The sequence below is a fragment of the Amaranthus tricolor genome, chromosome 3 (assembly GCF_026212465.1).
Source record: "Amaranthus tricolor cultivar Red isolate AtriRed21 chromosome 3, ASM2621246v1, whole genome shotgun sequence".
NCBI lineage: Eukaryota > Viridiplantae > Streptophyta > Magnoliopsida > Caryophyllales > Amaranthaceae > Amaranthus > Amaranthus tricolor.
Window position 1 is genome coordinate 16,343,860 of NC_080049.1, and position 21,356 is coordinate 16,365,215.

General features: G+C 31.5%; 1 protein-coding gene across 3 annotated transcripts; it reads left to right on the top strand.

The window, feature by feature from the left end:
* The first annotated feature begins 13,641 nt into the window (after nucleotides 1–13,641).
* Nucleotides 13,642–20,940, top strand: LOC130807798 (L-ascorbate oxidase homolog). Of its 3 annotated transcripts, none has more exons than XM_057673140.1 (8): nucleotides 13,642–13,755; nucleotides 14,473–14,647; nucleotides 14,751–14,860; nucleotides 15,096–15,366; nucleotides 15,956–16,401; nucleotides 18,902–19,267; nucleotides 19,617–19,695; nucleotides 20,535–20,940. In XM_057673140.1, the coding sequence occupies exons 2-8, from the start codon at nucleotides 14,504–14,506 to the stop codon at nucleotides 20,730–20,732; spliced, it is 1,614 nt and encodes a 537-aa protein (XP_057529123.1). In that variant the 5' UTR covers nucleotides 13,642–13,755; nucleotides 14,473–14,503; the 3' UTR covers nucleotides 20,733–20,940. The 3 variants fall into 3 exon arrangements, with proteins under 3 accessions (XP_057529123.1, XP_057529122.1, XP_057529121.1); XM_057673139.1 differs by having other exon boundaries at nucleotides 13,656–13,767; nucleotides 14,476–14,647; XM_057673138.1 differs by having other exon boundaries at nucleotides 13,656–13,755; nucleotides 14,476–14,647.
* Nucleotides 20,941–21,356: the final 416 nt, after the last annotated feature.

The following is a 21,356-nucleotide window of genomic DNA, read 5'->3' on the forward strand; positions in this document are numbered from 1 at the left end:
GCAATAGGTTGCAGTGACCGTCGCAATAGACTTATTGCAACGGTTTCAAAGTAACCGTCGCAATAGGTCTATAGCGACGGTGATAAGAACCTATTGCTACGGTTATAGTGAGACCGTCGCAATAGATATCACAACCATTGCAGTAGACCTATACCTACGGCCGCAAATGCGACGGGTATTGAATCGTCGCCATAGACCTATTGCAACGGTTTTTGAGCCTATTGCTACGGGTTTTTGGGGCAGTAATAGCTCATTAATGTAGTAGTGTTAACTACTTTGCCATACCAAACTAAATGCCCAAGTAGCCACTATCACCCATTCAACATGAGTTTTCGATTACTCTAACACACACACAAATCATTCAATACAAGTCAAAAATCATTAACTAAACACAACATAAGTCTTCCCATCAATTTAAGAGAAAAAGGGATCGTGTGAATCATTCCTTTACATTAACCAACTTGAGTTATATCGATCCACGTTACTTTAGGATAACATATCAATTCACACTTAAATCTTGCGATGTCAATGTAGTGCTAATATGACGACAATGACGAATTTTAAGTTTATCACATCGCAATATCATCCATTATATTCTTCAAGGTTAGGAAGAACTATAATCAAGACATCATAACAAGTAACTTTAATAATTCTAAACAAGTTGACACTATGTTTATAGCCTTACTAACATTATGCATTATGACTTCAATAACAACTTAATAAGGGTATTTGTAATTCGCAACAATCAAATCACAATAATTAGCAATTATTATTTCCAATTTAACAACCAAAATTACTTCTATAATCAGCTACAATCATCACCATTACTAATTATCACAACAATAACCAATCGACTAAGTCTCAAAACAACTTTTAAGGTTATTAAATCAATCATCACACCACCAAAATATAGCATAAACCCACATTATTAGTAATTTCATCTCTAAATCCAAATCCTAGTCATTTCATGTTCAAAAATAACACTTTAAACCATCATTCATAGCAAGAATCACTAAAACTAATACACCACCAAAATGCAACATAAAAGCCTACACCATTTCTAATTTCAAAGATAACACCTTTAATTGTTACTTATAGTAAGATTCAAAGGAACTAACACACAACCAACATACAACTCATAATTTCTAATTATAATTCAAACCCTAAATCATAAATATGTTCCATTCATCAATCACATTCTTACCCACAAAAAGATTTAATGAAAATAACACAAAAATTAACACCCTACTCATAAACTTCATAAAACTTCAAATAAAACTAGAAATTAATTAGAGAAAAGAGAAGAAATGGCTCACAATGGGGACTAGAAAAGGGTGAGGGTACAGATGGTGTTGTGGAGCACGAAAATGGCGAAGGAAAGGCCGCGTGGTGCTGCTGCCTTAGCGTCACAGCAGCTTGCTACTGTTGGGGAAGGGAGACGCAGCTATTGCTGCTGCCAGGAGGGAGGAGTTGGGCCGGCGCTGCTTGTGGCTGTCGTGGGGAAGGGAAAACGCAGCCGGTTGCTGTGGTGCCGTGAGTCTTCACAGGGAGAAGAGGAAGAAAGAGAAGAGAGGGAAGAAGGAGGGAGTGACGGCTTGTTTTTGGAGCATCAAGGGTTTCATGCCTTTTTATCATGGTTATTATTATTATTATTATGTTTTGTTCATTTATTTATTTAATCTAGATTTATTTTCTTGCGAGGCTCAACTAAGAGACTCACCTTTGTGTACTCACACATATTAATAAAATAATAATTTTTATTCGAACCTCTTTATTTAGAAATTGTAATTGTATTATATATATATATGTTAATATTTAAATTCGGTTATGAAAGGAGTTTATTAAATCTACTTCTAAATTAATTTAAAATTATTATAAAATCCCCAAAAATTATTATAATATTAATTAATGACGTCAGAATTTTCTCGGGGTGTTACAGACTACCCCCCTTAAAAGGAGTTTCGTCCCCGAAACTAGTGTAACAAGAGTACAATTCATGGAAACTTGTATTTCTAATAACTCAAGAAGGTGTTTTAACTATTTTAAGCTCCAAAATTGACTCAAGGATTGTGACCTTATTGACACTATTAACAAAAGGATACTTAATCTATCAGAATATTCATACATATCTCATTTCGAGTATTTATAATCACCTAAATTGGCTCAACATCTAATTAAAAGCATGTACATATCACACCAATTGATTCAAACAATCAATCAAAAGCATGTAAATATTACACAAATTGGTTAAAACAATCAATCAAAAGAATGTAAGTTTATAAGAGGTTGTTATCATAGACGCGAAAATGCATGAAAGTGCAGGAGAAAATGCGTGTAAATGCGTGAAATTCTATCGCATTCTACCCCCTCTTAAAACTTAGTTACGACCCTGTAACTCACTAACCTCGAAACATATGCAAGGATAGTGTGGTTACACCATGGAACTCTAATTATTTAATATCTTTGATACACACCCTAGTATCTAGGTCTCAATATGTTCTCTTAGTAAGACAACTCTCCTCAATGTTAACAAAAGTAACAAATCTAGCAAATGTGACTTTTAAAAAGTGTATCACTTGAGCTCGTAACAACACAAAATGTCATGTTACCTAATGTAATTCTTCAAACAACCTGTCCACTTCTACGTGACCAGCTAAGGTCGTACTTTTTGTTAATCTTAAAATGTACGAAAGGTTAAACTATTATAATTTGAACTATAAATGGCGGTAAAATATCAAAACAATAAGGTCCTAAAAGTAAGGTGCACAAAGTTGCTCGACACTTAACTCGTATTACAATTAGACCCTATACCTAAGGATACATGAATCTTACAAAACTGGTTGGTTATCAACTCCCAAATCGATTCACCACTAACTTTACTTATCCTAACATAATCCTAACCTTTTACTTAACATGAAATGCTCTTTTCACTAATCATATATGATCAAATTATTTTATAACATTCTAGATCATACATCATGACTTGATTAATAGATTAACAACTCAAATTAATAACTCATAACATAATACATGTTTCAAGTATATAATCCAATTATATATATGCCACATTTTAGCAAGTTACTGTAGTTAATAATCATACGTTCACAGCCACGATACTAATACACATATCGTAATTGTTCAATAATAACATCCATTATCCATCAAAATTTCAAATTCTAATTATGACAATGTGAGGATGATTTAGAATCATGAAGAGCAATGTCAAAGGTTACCAACATTTTTCAGCTATTCACTTACCATACGACTAGATATGTTGAAAGTATAGAAATTATATCAATTAAGACCATGAACTTATATATGACTAAAGTAATGCATCATGTACGTATATAAAGACGGTGCTAATGGTACTAACAGGGTAATAATAATAGTGATGATCAACAAAGATGACATTTTATGGATACATAAAAAAATGTAAGATGAAAAATAACTGATGAACACACCTACATCACCACAATTTCCAATATCAATAGCAAAGCAGTCATGTATCATACAATTTGATAAAGTTGTGATACCAACACTAATTTCACAATATCCAATCTACACCATAACATTTCCATCCCAATACTACCTTTAACTATAAGACCGTTATCGCAACCATATGACTGCTACATTAACAATCCTAACACTATACTAAAGTACAACAATACAAAGCTAATAAAATAACGCAACACTTGAGATTATGCATTACAATTATTCCCTCACAAACAAGTGGGATTCAATCACCCTTCGACCTAAGATGCGAGACTTAGAAATAACAACTATTAGATAATCGTTTGTATTAAAACATGTCAAAATTTCAAAACTCTTTTCATCAAATGCTTATTACGATCCAATGATTTAGTAACATCAAATTAAAACTCTTCTTAACACAAGTGCAAATATTATTTAACTCTCTTTATCGCATAATAATGATTGTGTATAATAATCTTTTAAGACCTAATCCATTATCTCAATTCGACTCTCAAATTATAACTATTCGCATACTCAATGTTGTTTCTTCAATATTTAGATATTAAAACACCTCTCGACTTTTATTAGAACCACATTATCTTCAGTAACTCTCCAACCTTAATTTACCACGTATCACATCAATCATTAGTTTAACAGTAACCTTTGTAAAGTCAGCTTTATTTGGAATCTCATCTAAGTCTTATCATTTCAATACACTTGCAGGACTACTAAATTGGTGATCAATGAGATACTCAAAAATACTTAAAACATTTAACTGTATCTTATGTGCACGAAGACGCTCATTTCACCTCATCATCAGATTATTTTATCATTATGTCTTGTGACTGCCCAGAAGGTCAGGAGATTACCAATTATAATATCACAGATTCCTTTTTAATTTCAAATATCATTCTATCTAGCTAACGCTTTAAAACCGTCACAATTCTTCTTCACATTGTCATCCGATTAAAACATTCATCACTCCATATAAGTATTTAATAAGACAAAATTATCAGTCTTAACTCAATAGTGCTCCCTCGAATCAATCCTTAGGCCCTTAACATGCAAATTTGTTTATGATGATTATTCTTTAAACATCAACTTCAATATAAAGTTACCGACTTATGTATAAATGATATATCATGTCTCCACGAAATACCAAACTTAAAGGACTTGCGAATGATAAGTTTTTTTTATTCTCAAACTCAAAATCACCCATATTTTATCCAAAGAACCACTTCAACTAGTGTTTTTTTTTGTTTTTTTGATAAGCAAATGGTAATTTAAAGGTCGTTATCACTCGACAAACATGAAATACTATATTCATTATGATGAGAGTTGTATGCTTACAAAAATCAAAATCAATGACAGGGGACCCTTATAGTATATAATTCATCAACATATATATAAAGTGGTTAACTAAGGCTAATAGGTTGACTACAATTTTTACACTCAACTGATTCTTAAGGTCTCACTACAAGCATAAGATGTTGGGCTTAGAAATAACAAATATATATTACATTAACCAATTTAAAGCATCAGTCTCAATCACCGTATGAGACTGAAAACATTTATTGGTAGACACGATTATGCCACACTAAAACTCAACACCAATGTTACTATAGCTAATTACAAAGGTCAAGAGCCTCAACCTAGTAAGAATTATAACTTCAAATGAAAATATTAAGGCAATTCTAGTTTGAACAACAATACTAATGTGATAATTTAGTTCAACTGATATAGCATTATCTTTAAACACTTAGAGACGTTGAAAACAATCTCTTAACTTCAACTCATCACTATACGAAGAATATATCAATAATACTCTTATAAATCATGGTTCTAAATTGGGGGTTGAATTCTCAAACTATAAACTCTTAACGTGCTCTCGAAATTTTCCTTATATTTAGGTTTTAACGCATCTATACTTTAACTATGACCACATTATCATCATCAACTGGTGATTAAAATTTTATTTACAAGGTATCGCATACAAGATCCCTTTCTTTCATTTACAATATATCGAATTCTTATTACACTTTAGCTCTTATCCTTATTCTAGTTTAAACTACTTACGATCATGCTTGCACAGTCATTAAACATATTCAAGAGAATTATGATCACCACTACTATGTTATGATGAACGAATGCACTTGACAAAGGGGATGCTCAAGCAGATAAATAAACAGTGGGTTCATGTATAGGATCAATATCAAAGCTCGCAAGCTTTATGAAAACAATTAACATGAACAAATATTCAGACACATAAGACTAAATTTCATATAATCATCACGAGCAAGAGGAAGTTCCCGATGCAACCAACTTCCCTAGAATTTCATCATTCATACTTCATATCTCCATAATGACTACTTATAATACAACTCATGAGTTGAACCAAATACTCAAAAATTTCATTATTGCTTGATAATGCATAATTCAAATCTACTAAATTGTTAAATCATGTCATCATTCAAACCACCATCATAACTTTTAATTATAATAATAATACACATGAAAATGAGTCTCATAACAAGCTAAACAAACTATATATTTATCTATGCACGTGCAATGATAATCATTATGCATGAATATGTAATATATGCACCTATCCCATATCTACCCAAACTCTCACGAATAACTTCTAACTTCAAGCAATTTCTCAACGAATTTGAGGACACAAAGCGTCGAAAATTGGGACCACTGGCTCTTGTAACCACCTGTAACACCCCTAAATTTTCGACCCCTTAAAGAAACCAAAACCGTAGAGGACCGGAAGAAATTCGGGTGTTACATGAAAAAAAGGAAAAGAATTTGGATAAATTTTAAATATTAACTTTAAAAAGTTGAGTAGAAATTTCGACAGCATCTGCCTTAAAACTGTGCGCCTTTGTAGAAAAACAAAAGTTATTTAGAAGCTAATAAAGTAAAGGCACCAACGGCCTATCAAAACTATGTCACGGCGGAATGATTCGTTGCCGGCTTCTCAAATCAACATGCCAAGCAAGGATCGTGGTTCCAGTGTCGACGTTTGCGTTTTAAAAAGACTTAACTCCTTAAAACCATATAGAGTTATAGACTATGCAGCGGAAATACAAATACACGTGGGAGGACACAAGGCCTCATAACAAAACATATACAACCAAAATTTACAAAAAGATAACAAGAGCTACAAAATTGAAGGATAGCGGTATGACACAGGTTATGCTTCGCCCTCATCACTCTCCCCAAATGCAATGCAATGCAAAAGAAGCTCCAGTACCTGCTACGCCTGTCTATGATCCTCCTGCTGCTTGACATTAGACCAAAGGCCAATGTGTCATATCAGGACAATCATAGAAAGTAAATAAACAATCAAACATAAACACAAACACGTACACGTCAGTAACTTGATAACATTATGAATGTTGTGACTTATGGATGTTGTGACCGCATATTTATATGGTTCACTTGATACAAACATTTATATGAAAGTTCCTAAAGGACTTAAGTTGCCAGAAAACCACAAATCACGAGAAATGTTTTCCACAAAGCTGAAAATGGTCACTTATGGACTAAAACAATTTGGAAGAATGTGGTACAACCGTCTTAGTGAATATCTCCTGAAAGAAGGATTCAAAAATGATCAAATCAGTCCTTGTGTATTTATTAAACGGACTCAATTAGGATTTTCTATAATTGCAGTTTATGTTGACGATTTAAATATCATTGGAACTCCTAAAGAGCTTGAACAAACCGCAAAAAATATTTGATGAAAGAATTTGAAATGAAAGATCTTGGGAAAACAAAATTTTGCCTTGGATTACAAATAGAGCACTTAAGGGGTAGAATCTTTGTGCACCAATACAACTATACAGAAAAGGTTCTAAAAAGATTTCATATGGACAAAGCTCATCTGCTGAGCTCTCCAATGATAGTGCGATCATTAAAACCAAAAGATGTCATATATAAGCGCAATTAGAGCTCTGATGTATCTAGCTAATAATACAAGACCTGATATTGCTTTCGCTGTTAATTTATTAACTAGATATAGCAATTCACCAACAAAGAGACATTGGAGTGGGATAAAAAATTTGTTGCGCTACCTTCGAGGAACTAAAGATCTTGGACTATTTTATCGATCAAAGCAAGATGCTACTCTTGTTGGATATGCAGATGTTGGATTGTAACACCCCAGAATTTCCGACCCCTAAACGAAACCAAAACCTTAAAGGACAGGAGGAAATTCGGGTGTTACATAAAAGAAAAGTAAAAGAATTTAGATAAACGTTAAATATTAACTTTAAAAAGGTGAGTGGAAATTTCGGCAGCATCTGCCTTAAAATTGGGCGCCTTTGTAGAAAACAAAAGTTATATAGAAGCTAATAAAGTAAAGGCACCAATGGCCTATCAAAACTATGTCACGACGGAATGATTCGTGACCGGCTTCTCAAATCAACATGCCAAGCATGGATCGTGGTTCCAGTGTTGACGTTTGCGTTTTAAAAAGATTTAATTCCTTAAAACCATAGAGAGTTATAAACTAATCAGCGGAAATACAAATACACGTGGGAGGACACAAGGCCTCATAACAAAACATATACAACCAAACTTTACAAAAGATAACAAGAGCTACAAAATCGAAACACAGCGGTATAACACAAGTTATGCTTCGCCCTCATCACTCTCCCCAAACACTATGCAATGCAAAAGAAGCTCCAGTACCTGCTACGCCTGTCTATGATCCTCCTGCTGCTCGACAATAGACCAAAGGCCAATGTGTCATAGCAGGACAATCATAGAAAGTCATCAACAATCAAACATTAACACAAACACGTACATGTCAGTAACTAGCATCAAATATAATAAGGCCAACTGCTAGATAACATTATATCATAAAACAAAATAAGATGATTTCTTAAATCGCAAGCATAGATAGTAACCGTTTATCGGCCACTTATACTTCTTAGTGTAATTACGTGCTTTCCAATCCGAACCATGTGTTCTTGGGTAGAATGCGGGTCTTCACGCTCCTCTTTTCAAACATAAACTCTTGTAAAACCGGTATAGTTCAACTCGACCAAGGCATTTAATAGAATACCTAACACATGACATTATAGAGATTGTCTATCTTAAGGTATGTGTGATCATAGTCTGTAATACCCTTGAGGTAACTTAACTTAGGCACACTTCTCACTAGCAGAAACTATTCTATCAATAAGTAGATTTCTATCAATGAGTAAATATTCTATCAAAGAGTAAACGTTCTATCAACACGTAACCTTTCTACCAAAGAATGAACCTTCTATCATTAAATAACTGTCTATCAATGAATAAACTTTCGATCACAGAATAGTTTTCTATCAGTGGATCTTTTCTCTTCTTCCTGGCATAGTGACACGGCCAAGGGCGTTATCGGCCACCCGCGTCCATGGCAAAGTATGAGCTCATGCCCCCTCCAGCTGACCAGTGAAGAGGCCACCATATTGGGGTTTGCAAGGCCTGCATGGTAACACCTCGGTCAAGGGGCGGTATCGGCCACCCGGCGCCCAATGACCCAAGTATGCTCATACGCACCTTACGGTGGTCCCGTCGAACCTCACCTAGGGGACTACTAAATCAACCGGACATAATCCAGTTGAGTCGCGCCAGCTAATCATAATCTAATACTTTATTAGATGGGAATAATTTCCACTTTCAACAATTAATGAGCGCCTTGGGATAGCAGCGCGCCAAAACCCACTGAGCCACTCAATAGAATATGAAATTCACCTACAAAGGAGTCATTCTAACTCCAATTAAGCCATAATCTAATTCTTAAATAAATAGGGGGGGTCCCCGCCTCCTACTAACACTTTCATTCTCTATAACTATTCTAAGCGCAAGGATTTCATAGTCGACAGCTTTTCGTATAAGGCGTACTTACAAGTATCTCATAATTTTTGATGCAGTGCATATTATTACAATAAAGAATAATGTCTTAAATAAAATTGCATATAAGTGTTCGTTACTGCGTGTACGTACCTGTAAGAGTCACTGCACGATCAAAAGTTACAAAATCACCCGACTATGCCTCTACTTTCCTTTTACAAAATGGGCACCTATATAAGTTATGAGTAGAACTAATAAGTTCGCTTAACTACCATGCCATACCAAACTAAATACCAAAGTAACCGCTATCACCCATTCAACATGAGTTTCTGATTACTCTAGCACGCACACAACTCATTCAATACAAGTCAAAATAATTAACTCAATACAACATAAGTCTTTCCATCAATTTAAAGTAAAAGTATGTGTGAATCGTTTCATTACATTAACTAATTTTGAGCATATTGGCTCGCGTTACCCAAAAATAACTAATCACAACTAAATCTTACAATTTTAATATGACATTAATATAACGATAAGGCAAATCTTAGAGTTATCGCATCGAGATATAATTTGTTACGTTCTCCAAAGCTATTATGAACTATAGTCAAAACAACACGACAATTAACTTTAGCAACCATCGACGATAAGTTGATATTATGCTCTTGGCTTCCTAATATCATGTATCTATAACCTCAATAACAACCTAATAAGGGTATTTGTAATTCACAACAATCAAACCACAACAATTAGTAACTATTATTCTCAATTTAATCAATCAAAATCACTTTCATAGTCAACTAACATCATTACCATTACTAATTATTCACAATAATAACCAATCGACTAAATTTTAAAACAACTTTTAAAGTTATTTAATCAATCATCACCAAAATATAGTATAAAACACACACATTATTAGTAATTTCATCTCTAAATCCAAGCCCTAATCGTTTAGTGTTCAAAGATAACATATTTAATATACTAAGATTCAAAGAAACTAATACAAAATCAACACACAACTTATAATTTCAAATCACCCTTCAAACCCTAAGTCATAAACATGTTCAATTCATCAATTAAACTCTTACCCACCAAAAGATTCAATGAAAATAATACAAAATCAATATTAAACTCATAAACTTGATAACAATTTCAATTAAAGACAAGAGAAAATCAATTAGGGAAGAGGATATGGCTTACTTAGGTGAACAAGAGAAAAGGGGTAAAGAGAGGAGTGGTAAGTGTAGTGGTGGACCATAATTGGTGGTCGTGTGGGGTAGCCGCCACTACTGGAGGTGGAAAAATGCAACAGCAGCTGCTCCTGGGATGGCTCACGGTTGCCGTCTGCTGCTTGCGGTGGGATGGCTCTTTGCACGTGACCTCTAGAAGTATAAAATAGTAAAAGTCAAACAAATTCAATTAAGTGAAAATCTTGCAGATTTGTTCGCAAAGTGCCTTCCATCGAAGAGATTCGAGCAACTTATATATAAAATTTGAATGTGTTATCTACGAAATATCTGTTGAACTCAGGGGGAGAATCATACTCACTGCACTCTTTTTCCATTCGTTCAGGTTTTTATCCCATTGGGTTTTTCCTAACAAGGTTTTTAAAGAGGTAGGATTAAATAGAAATATTGTAATAATATTTTACACTTTTTTACATAATTAGAATGCATTCAAGGGGGAGTGTTGAAATATAGTGTGAAAGGTAATTAATGAATTTACCATAATGTGAATGCATTCAATGTAATTGTTGATGAACTTGCCTATAAATATGGAAATTCACCAATATAAAAAACCACACCAATGAGTAAAAACATCTTCATCTTCTAACTTTTACTCGTCTATTTCTTCCTTATCTCTCCAAGTTTTGACAGAAATTTAAAATTTGTGTACCATATTATATGAAGCATCACCTCCATTTTAATGTATCCCATTAATTTCTCATCACGAACACCAAATTTACTATAATATTATCTTCTATTTAATCTATTAGTTCCATTTAATTTTTTCACACTTGACGAAGTAATATTTTAATCTTTAATATCTCTAGTTCTAAATTAAAAATAATAAAAAATTAATATTAATAATTAATCAAATTAGATTTCTTGTAACAATGTCTTAGCTTATAAATTAATAATAAAATACAAATCAAGAGTTAAAAGCCAATTATAACAAAAAAATAAATGAGAATAATGTCTAGAATGGAGGGAGGACAAAAATAGAATTGAAAGAGTAGAAAAGACTCGAAATTCGAAAACATGAGAAAATCGAAGAAGATCAAAGTAAAGGGTGTAGAGTGCAAGAAACTGGATCCACCAAAGGCTCGCAGTGTGTTGCTTGTTTTCCCCGCCTTCTCATTCTCTCTATATATCTGTACTTTCATCTTCCATGTGAGACATTTATGTTGCTGTTAAATTTATTGCAAAAATATAAGATATAATAATAAATTATAACTGTAATTTAAATAAAATGAGATTTAGAGTTGTTAATTGAGTTGGAAGATCCGTTCTAAGCTCCGTTGCTCTCGCACTACTCACCTTCTTCGACTCACCACCGACGCATCTCATTTAATTCCTTGCATATGCATCTAATTTTTTTTTTATTGCTCGCATATTTCAAATTACCTTTCAGTTTAAGGAATTGGAATTCAACAACGTATATTTTATTGCAATACAGATTATTCTCGTGATTCGTCCTATTAATTTGCAGCAATAAAACTGAAATAAAATTATTGTTAAAACTATATTAATTAAAACTGTATTGAATAAAATGATGAATTACAGACTCGGTAAGAGTATGATAATTTTACTGAACCCGAAAATATACTGACTTGGCTCTAGGAATTTTTGTGTTGAGATCTTATTTTATTTGTCTTAAAATCTAGCATTTTTAAAATGTTATTTTTATAATTTTTCATCCGGTGAAAATAAAGATATTTAATATTAAAGTATATATTGAATTACATGTAAAAAAAATATAGCAAGTATTGGATAACAGAGAAAGTATTACAAAAGTACATTTTTATCTAATGTTTTCGCAAGTATTTTTTTTTTTTGAGTAAAATAGATCAAAAAAAAACTCATATTAGAAATTTAGAACTATATTGAATTAATGACAAAGTTATATTAGTAATTATTTCATGTGTCTTCGGTGGGTTGAGGACATTTTGTAATAATCGGATTCATAAATTACATTATTTATTCTATTTTTTATCAAGAACTACATATAATTTAGAGAACTTTATAGTTAGCTTAATGTATGTGGCCAATTCCCCTTGTAATGCAATTCGATTAAACAAATAAGGAGATACTCCTAATGTTCCGTTTAGTTTTTGGTTTTAGAAGCTGCTAATAAAAAATGAGTTATAATGTAAATTTTTAAGAAATATATGTACCTTGTCATTCTCATGCTAATAAAACTTTGGTTATATAGAGTTTTTTTTTTCACATTTTTCTTATCACGTGTAACCTTCATTCTTGAATACTCGCTAAATAACGGTTATCACGCTATTCATTGTTCAAACTTATTTTATATATTGCGGCTAATGTGTAAGAATAAAAAAGTTAAGTAGGATCTTGTTTGAATCGTCTAATCATATACTTACATAATATTAACTTTTTTATAATTTTTATATGTATATAATTCAATATATAAATAATCAAAATAACACATAAAATTGCGTAAAAAGTCAAATATAAAAGTATAGTGGAATGGATGTAGTATAGAATAATGAATGTTGTGAATTCAGAAAATGAGAAGATTAATATTCTAGAGAAGAGGCATAGCAATCAAAATTGTAAAGATATTTTCTAGCAAAAGTACGCTAATTTTTCATTACTATTTCCAACATTTAATATCGTTAATAAAGGTTAATTATTATACTCCTTTCAATTCAGAGTTATTATTTCATCTGTTTTTAAGATACTATTCATCTTTTACTTTTAATTTGAATTTAATTTTTGATTTATAAGTTTAAATATAGTCAAATTTAATCTTGTTTAATTCGTTTTAATGTGAAGGTTATTAATTTCAACTTTTTATAATTTTAATTATACACAATTTGAAATATTATTGATCGACTTAGTGCATTAACAAATGTGCAAAATTATAAATATGACATTAACTCTGAATTAGATGAATTACTAATTATTAATTGTGATTAAAGAACACTCCAAGCAAGAAAGTGCGTGAGTGTAAACGTAATATGGCCGGCTGACTTTTATCAATTGCATGAAGTGCTCCGCAATAGATCTCTGACACCTCTGATTCAAACCAGCTTAGCATATAAATTAGTATTAATCTTGGAGTTATTTATATATGTTGCATTGGGGAACACACCGTTTCAACACATAAATCTCTTCTTTGCACTTCGAATTTCTTTTACAACACAATAGGGGACTGCATTGATCTACTGCTTTCATTATCATCAAGGTAAAGCATAGTGTACGTATATACTTTCTTTGCTCATATAATCTCTATGATTTTTGCTCATTTTAGATCATCATATCGAACGCCATTTGAGTTTTCAAATTCTTATTAGTCCGTCATTCATATTAATAGCATGCAATCACGTCCATTTAAGTAAGAGTTTTTGATGGTTAGACGAGAAAATTGGGTCAATAAGGTGTTTAACCCAACCCAATCTAACCCACCACTTGAGATGAGTAAGAATTGTGGTGTGCTGGCTTCTTAACAAGTCAAGTCAGTTAGCATTAGGCAACAATTTTTAATGTATTAATTTGGTTGTGTAAATAACAATTGAACCAGCTAACCTAGCTTTACGTATTTATTAATTTAAAAAAAATAAATAAATAAATGAGTTTTCATGACATGTGATTAAATATAAAAATAATATGTTGAAGATCTAAAACAGAAAAAACCATTTGAGGCATGAAGTTTCTTCAAATAAAACAATTTGTTTTAAAAGATAAACTTACATAGGCTGTGATGAGCAAAAGTTGTTTAACTATTGTCATGAAATTTTAGAATTTGTTGCTTGTATAATTAAAATAGTATTTTTGTCATAGAGCCTAATTAGTCGTATACTTGTACATCCATGCATTTCTTATAATCATAATTTATTTGTGAATTTAGTTGGAGAAACTTTATTTTAATTCATGTTAGTTACATATATATATGTTTTATTAGCAGGTTGAGCTAAGCCATTAGTCCTCATAAAATGGGAAAGATAACAAGGTTATCTTTCCTCTTTGAAATCTTGGCTTTGTCAATTATTTTTGGAGTTTTTGCGGAAAGTCCGTACAGATATTATGATTGGGAAATAACCCATGGAACGATATCTCCTCTTGGAGTCTCTCAAAGGGTTGGTTGTTCTCCACATATATGCAATGACTTCATTTTAATAAGTAATTATAAACCAATACAATGCATAGTCATCTTAACAAAATGTTTTTCTTGAATTGCAGGGTATTCTTATAAATGGGCAATTTCCAGGTCCAAAAATTGAGTGCAACACCAACGACAATGTTTATGTCACTCTTCACAACAAATTGGATGAGCCTTTCCTCATGACATGGTAACCAAATTTCCTTGTTTATCGCCCTCGCCCTCTAATTTAATAAAGAGCTTCAATTTAAACATAAATGTTCAAGAGTTTGAATGTACGCAATTTTAATATTAAAAAATAAATTAAAAATGTTGCTTTGCTATTTGAAAAAGCAAACATAATCTTTAATTTCACGTGCACAATATTTGATTAATCATTTATTAATCATTCATTTAACTAATTACGAGCTACTACGATGGTGTAGGAACGGGGTTTGGCAAAGAAAGATGTCGTGGCAAGATGGTGTACTTGGAACAAACTGTGCTATTCCTCCAAATTCCAACTGGACCTTCAAGATGCAAGCCAAAGATCAGATTGGTTCCTACATGTACTTCCCTTCCACAGGGATGCAACGACTTGCCGGAGCTTTTGGTGCCTTCAATATAATCAGAAGATCGGTAATTGCCCTGCCGTACCCTGAGCCAGCAGGTGAACATACCCTCCTCGTTGGAGATTGGTATAACACTGACTACAAGGTATGCAGCTCACATTATTTCAAGACAAAATAAATTAATAAGCTAGTGAAAGAATAGAGCAATTTAGTGGATAGTAATTTTATATTTTCAATGTTTTTTCTATTAATGAATTCTTTTGCTTATTACATTGTTGGTCTTATCGATGTCCAACCCATGTCCATTGCTTTTCCTATGTACTACTACTATGACCGTGGAGATATTTAGATGGTTTCAAAAAGAACCATTTAATTAAAAGATTAAATAAGTCAATAGAGATCACGTTAAAATCATTTAAAGTTGTAAAAACTAAAAATAGGGGTAAATATTCAGCTTTAGGAGTACATACATTTTTGACATTTTGGTAAATGATTGTAATTTTAAAATAGGGGTTAATAATCAATCGTCTATGAGATACTAGTTATTTTCAGTTGTTGTATGAACTAAAAAAATACGTGTACTCCCTTATATTGAATATGTACCCTATTCAGTGTGATATATATACTCTATTTAATATAATAAAACTATTTGATTTTCATTTTTTACAAAAAATTAGTTTTCCATAAGACATGCCCCTATAGAAAAAACGGAACTCACTTTTGATGCAACGCAGGAACTTCAAAAAAGGCTAGATGATGGATACAATATGCCAATGCCAGATGGTTTGCTAATCAATGGTGATCCAAAAAACACAGTAATCAGTGGTGAAGCAGGGAAATCGTACTTGATACGTGTTGCGAATGTAGGAACAATGACTTCCATCAATATAAGAATAAAAGATCATGGTTTGAAATTGGTTGAGGTTGAAGGTTCTCATGTTCTCCAAGAAGAATATGAGTCACTTGATGTTCATCCAGGTCAATCTTTGGCTTTCTTGGTCAAATTGAATGGCACAGTCAGCGACTACTACATAGTGGCCTCAACACGTTTTGCAAGGACAGCAATTGAAGCCACTGCTACCTTCCGTTACAATGGCTCAACCAGCGGTCCATCTCTTCCATTACCTATCGGTCCGGTTTATCAAGTTCACTGGTCCATGAAGCAAGCTAGAACTTTCAGGTACATCAAATATATATATCCATTCACCTAACTAACCCAATTTTGAGATATCATCAATTAGGATTGGTATAACAAATTAAATTTCTAATAAGATCTCACTTTTCTTAGTTTTAAAAAATTTAATGCATTGAAACGAAAATCAAATAAGATCTCATTTTGTTTTTTCTTTTGAAAATAAAAGGTAAAATAATATCCATTGATTAAGAGTATCTCTAGGTAGTATTTTGAACGCTGATCTAAAGGATTAAAGGATAGTGGGCGATCCCAAAATAAAATGATGCCAATAATTTAAAATAAAAAAATTACAATCATTATTGAATAAATTAAGGCAAAATATGCTTCATGGGTTTTGAATCCTGATTACTCATATAGGAGACAATACACTAATTTACCCATCTAGAGTATATATATATATATATATATATATATATATATATATATATATATATATATATATATATATATATATATATATATATATATATATATATATATATATATATTTGCATATACTACTTGATTTTATTTTGAATTTAACTAATGCTATACTGATTTCAATTACTACGCACTATATCCGCACATGGTCAAGAAGATGCTAAGTATTTTGGAAAACTCACGATTTGAATTGATAGGGGATTTAAAATGATTTTGATCCTAAATTTGAAAACCCAATCTTTAAAGTTTGCTACCCTTTTCATTATGTGGTTACCCTTCTTTTTAATGAAATTACTAAAATACCCTTAAATTTATATTTAATTATAAAATCAATTATTATTATTACTAAAATAAATTTACTAATAATAATTAAATTAAAATAATAATATTAATTTTAAAAAAGAAAATAAAACTTAATCATACGTTTTGTGTTGAAATTTGATACATGATCACTCTTTTTGCCATTGTTGTTAAAATCGCGATTTTAATTTACGATTGTACGATTTTACGATCCAAAAACTAGTGAGCGATTTGAATCGTAGGTAGAATCTTAAAGTGGTAGCATCTTACGATTCTAGTTGGAATAAAATTTTTAGAGGTTGAATCATAACATGATCCTATGATCCTATGATTTAACGATCCGAATCTACTAATTTAGTAAATTATTATTAATTTTTCTTATGTACCATCTTTCACGAATCTCTTTCACTTATATAAATAAATTTCAAATATTCCATCATGAAAACCTTTAAGAAATAAATTACTTAATTGGTATGAAGATTTAAACTAATTATTAAAAAGTTTTCTTTACATTCTTAAAAATAAAGTCAAAGAAACTTTAATTCATAAATTTCAAATTTTAAAATGGATAATAATGATAAGTTACTATATCTTTTAATATATTTAAGTTTATTTGTAGAATCATAAGATTCTACAATTCGTATCTACCGATTCGATTCTACCTCTATAAGCGATTCTAAGTAAAATCCCGATTTTAACAATCACAATACTGCAATGTTTCCAATGATATATTACATGCCCAAATCCGATAATCGAGCGAGAAATGATGATCATTTAAAATTTACTTGTGCTGAAATTTGATATATGTTCAATATTTTAGGCGTAACTTTTTATTGAAAAATTATATTAATGCAAGGTTTACGGCATTAGGAACTAGACTTCAAGTGCTTTCCAACGACATATTATATGGTCAATTCTGAAAATCGAGCGAGAAATGACGACCGTTTAAATTTTGCAGTAATTTATAACATCTATTCGCGTGCGACCGGACCGCCGTATACGCGAGTAAAACGCGCGATCGGGCCGCGGTATGGTAGCGTAAAATGTGCGACTCCACCGCGGTCTGATCGCGCTTTTTACACAACCAAACCGCGGTAGAGTCGCATGGTTTAAGCGACCATACCGCGGTCCGATCGCGTGCGACTCTGTCAAAAATCCCTATAAATTTCAAATGGTCATCATTTCTCGTTCGGTTGTCGGAATTTGACATATAATATGTTTTTGGAAAGATCTTGAAGTCTAGTTTCTAATGACGCAAACCTTGCACTACTAAGAATGTTCTTTGAAAAGTTATGCCCAAAATATTGAACATGTATCAAAATTTTAGCACAAACAAACTTTAAACGATCGTCATTTCTCACTTCGTTATCGGAATTGGGCATATAACGATCGTCATTTCAACACAAGCATTTTTGTTATTTTAACGATTGTTATCGAGGCTTACCAAATAATTTTGGTGATTATTTTCATTTGCCATAGTATTTCGATATTGAATTTTAGTTCAGAGTGTTTTCTTAGAGAGAAATTAGAGATTGATGGTTTGAAAATTAACTAAGGGCATTATCGAAAGTTCAATATATAAGGGGTGGTGACAAAATGGAAAAGGCTGCGAACTTTTAGTAAATAAGTCCAAATTTTTCCACTCTTCTAAAATTTAAACAAATGTATTGAATTATTATTTGTTTTTTTCCATTGAAAAAAACTGTTTTTGTGAAACAATATCTGGGTCATATAACAACATTTATTTTTGTGTTTGAAAATGTAGATGGAATTTGACAGCCAACGCTGCAAGGCCAAACCCTCAAGGATCATACCGTTATGGAGGAATCCAAATAACAAAGACTATAATCCTGGAACAATCAGTAGGAGAGATTGATGGCAAAATACGTTATGGTGTAAACAATGTGTCCTACGTGAATCCAGAAACACCATTAAAACTAGCTGATTATTACAACATTCCTGGTGTTTTTGACCTAAACACCAGTAGAGATCAGCCTACACCGGGTCCAATGGTGTACGGAACCAATGTTTATGGTTTAGCACTTCATGATTTTGTTGAAGTTATCTTCCAAAACAATGAAACACTCACCCAATCTTGGCATCTTGATGGTCACAACTTCTTCGTTGTCGCGTAAGCTTTCTATTTATAGTATGAATTATGATCTTAATTACAATTGTCAAGCAACTAAATCAACCAAAAGTTTAAACTGATGGTTGAGGTCCTAGGATGGTCATATACTCTAACACGCCCTCTCATACGAGAGACCTTTGGGTAAAAGCCGCTAAATATTCCACATGAAGGGTGGCAAACCCGTGACTTCTTGTCATGTTGGCCTCTAATACCATATCGAGGAACCTACTTAACCAAAAGATGAATGAGACTCCCAGATAAATTATATATTGATTTGACAAAACTTCATTTGCTTGAATTTTTTTTTTTTTTTTTGTCTAACTCTAAGAAAGGTGATCGAATGTTTCAGATTTGGTGCCGGTGATTGGAGTCCTGAGATGAGGAGAAAATACAATATGGTGGATGCTGTTTGGAGGAGCACCGTCCAGGTTATAAACTCAAATTAGCTCAAATTCACTCCTATATATTGATTGACTATTTCACAAATATTGCAATAAAATTTGTTTTATTGAAACCTTTGTGCTAAATGATGTTGTCATATTACAAAAAAAATTAATATAAACTTGTTTAATAAATATACTTTTAATATAATATTTGGTTTGGAAAACGAGAGTAGTCAAAGAGGCATGCATACTGTGACTCTGTGAGCGCCACAAGATTTTTATACTTCCAGCTCTTATTCACCATATTTATTTTATTTTACTAATATAAAATTTCTATTATTATTATTATTATTGTTAATTTTACATGATTAAAAATTATAATAAATTGATATTACATAATAATCTTTACATAAAAATAAATTAAATAAAATACCACATAAATATGTTATAACTTCTAGATTAAGAATACAATTCAAGGTAAGAGTGATTGACAAATTATGTAAAAAAGTCAAATAAAACACTTATGCTACTAAAAAGTATTGTTTTAATATAGTCAATAGTATGGTTATTAAAAATAAAAAAATAATACTATTAAATTATTTATGAAAATATATATATTTTTTATTTTTTCATGAATATAAACAAGTAATTTTATATATGTGATTGTTCAATTGAAAAATAATAGAAGTATAAGATTGTTAATTTGGTTATATGTTCACAATTTTTATGTGGTGATTGACCAATAATTATTGTGAACTTTTAATTTATTTATTAAATATTAACCACCGTGAAAAAGAGAAAAAAAAAAAAAAAAAAAAAAAAAAAAAAGAATGTGAAATGTTGATGAAAACTCCACATCTAATAATGAAACAAAAAATTGGCAGGTGTATAGAAATTCGTGGACAGCAATATTAGTATCTTTAGACAACAAAGGAATGTGGAATTTGAGATCAGCAATATGGCACAGGCAGTACTTGGGTCAGCAACTCTATTTCAGAGCTTGGAACAATGAGAGAAGCCTTTTTACGGAGAATGATATCCCTCCAGAGGCTCTTAAGTGTGGAAAGGCCGTTAATTTTTAGATTTAGTTTTACTTTTTTCATTTTTTATTTATTTTTTAAATTGTGGGGGTTATTATTTTCCCATATGGAAATTTAAGTTACGTGGGTGTGACTGTCCAAAAATGGAGAAAATAAACGTTTTTTTAGGCTGCAAAAAGAAATTAAATTTGTAATTGATCAGCTTTCTCATTGATCAAAATTTGTGGTAATAATCAATCTTCAATTTAGCTATTCTCATGAATATCGTCTTACTGACGAATACATATAGTTTATTTTCTTATATTTGAGTTTTTAATTTATTAAAATGATAATTGCTAACTTTATTTCTGATATTTTTGTGCAATTGATTATTTAAAAGATGATTTAACTTTTTTTTTTATCTAAAATTATTTATAGCTATTGATACTTTTAAAATTAATTTTGATGACATATAAATCTAATAAATTTTTAAAAAGTTGACTGACATTATTTTTTATCACATAAACTAATATATAATTCTTAAAAGTTTTTTAAATTATTATTATTATCAAGAACATAAAGAAAGGATATCTTAGTTTAAGTAAGGTGTTGTACAATTCATGCTATGTGAGCCCACTGTAGAGAATTTCGGGGTATATTTATGTGGAAAAGATAGAAAAATAATAA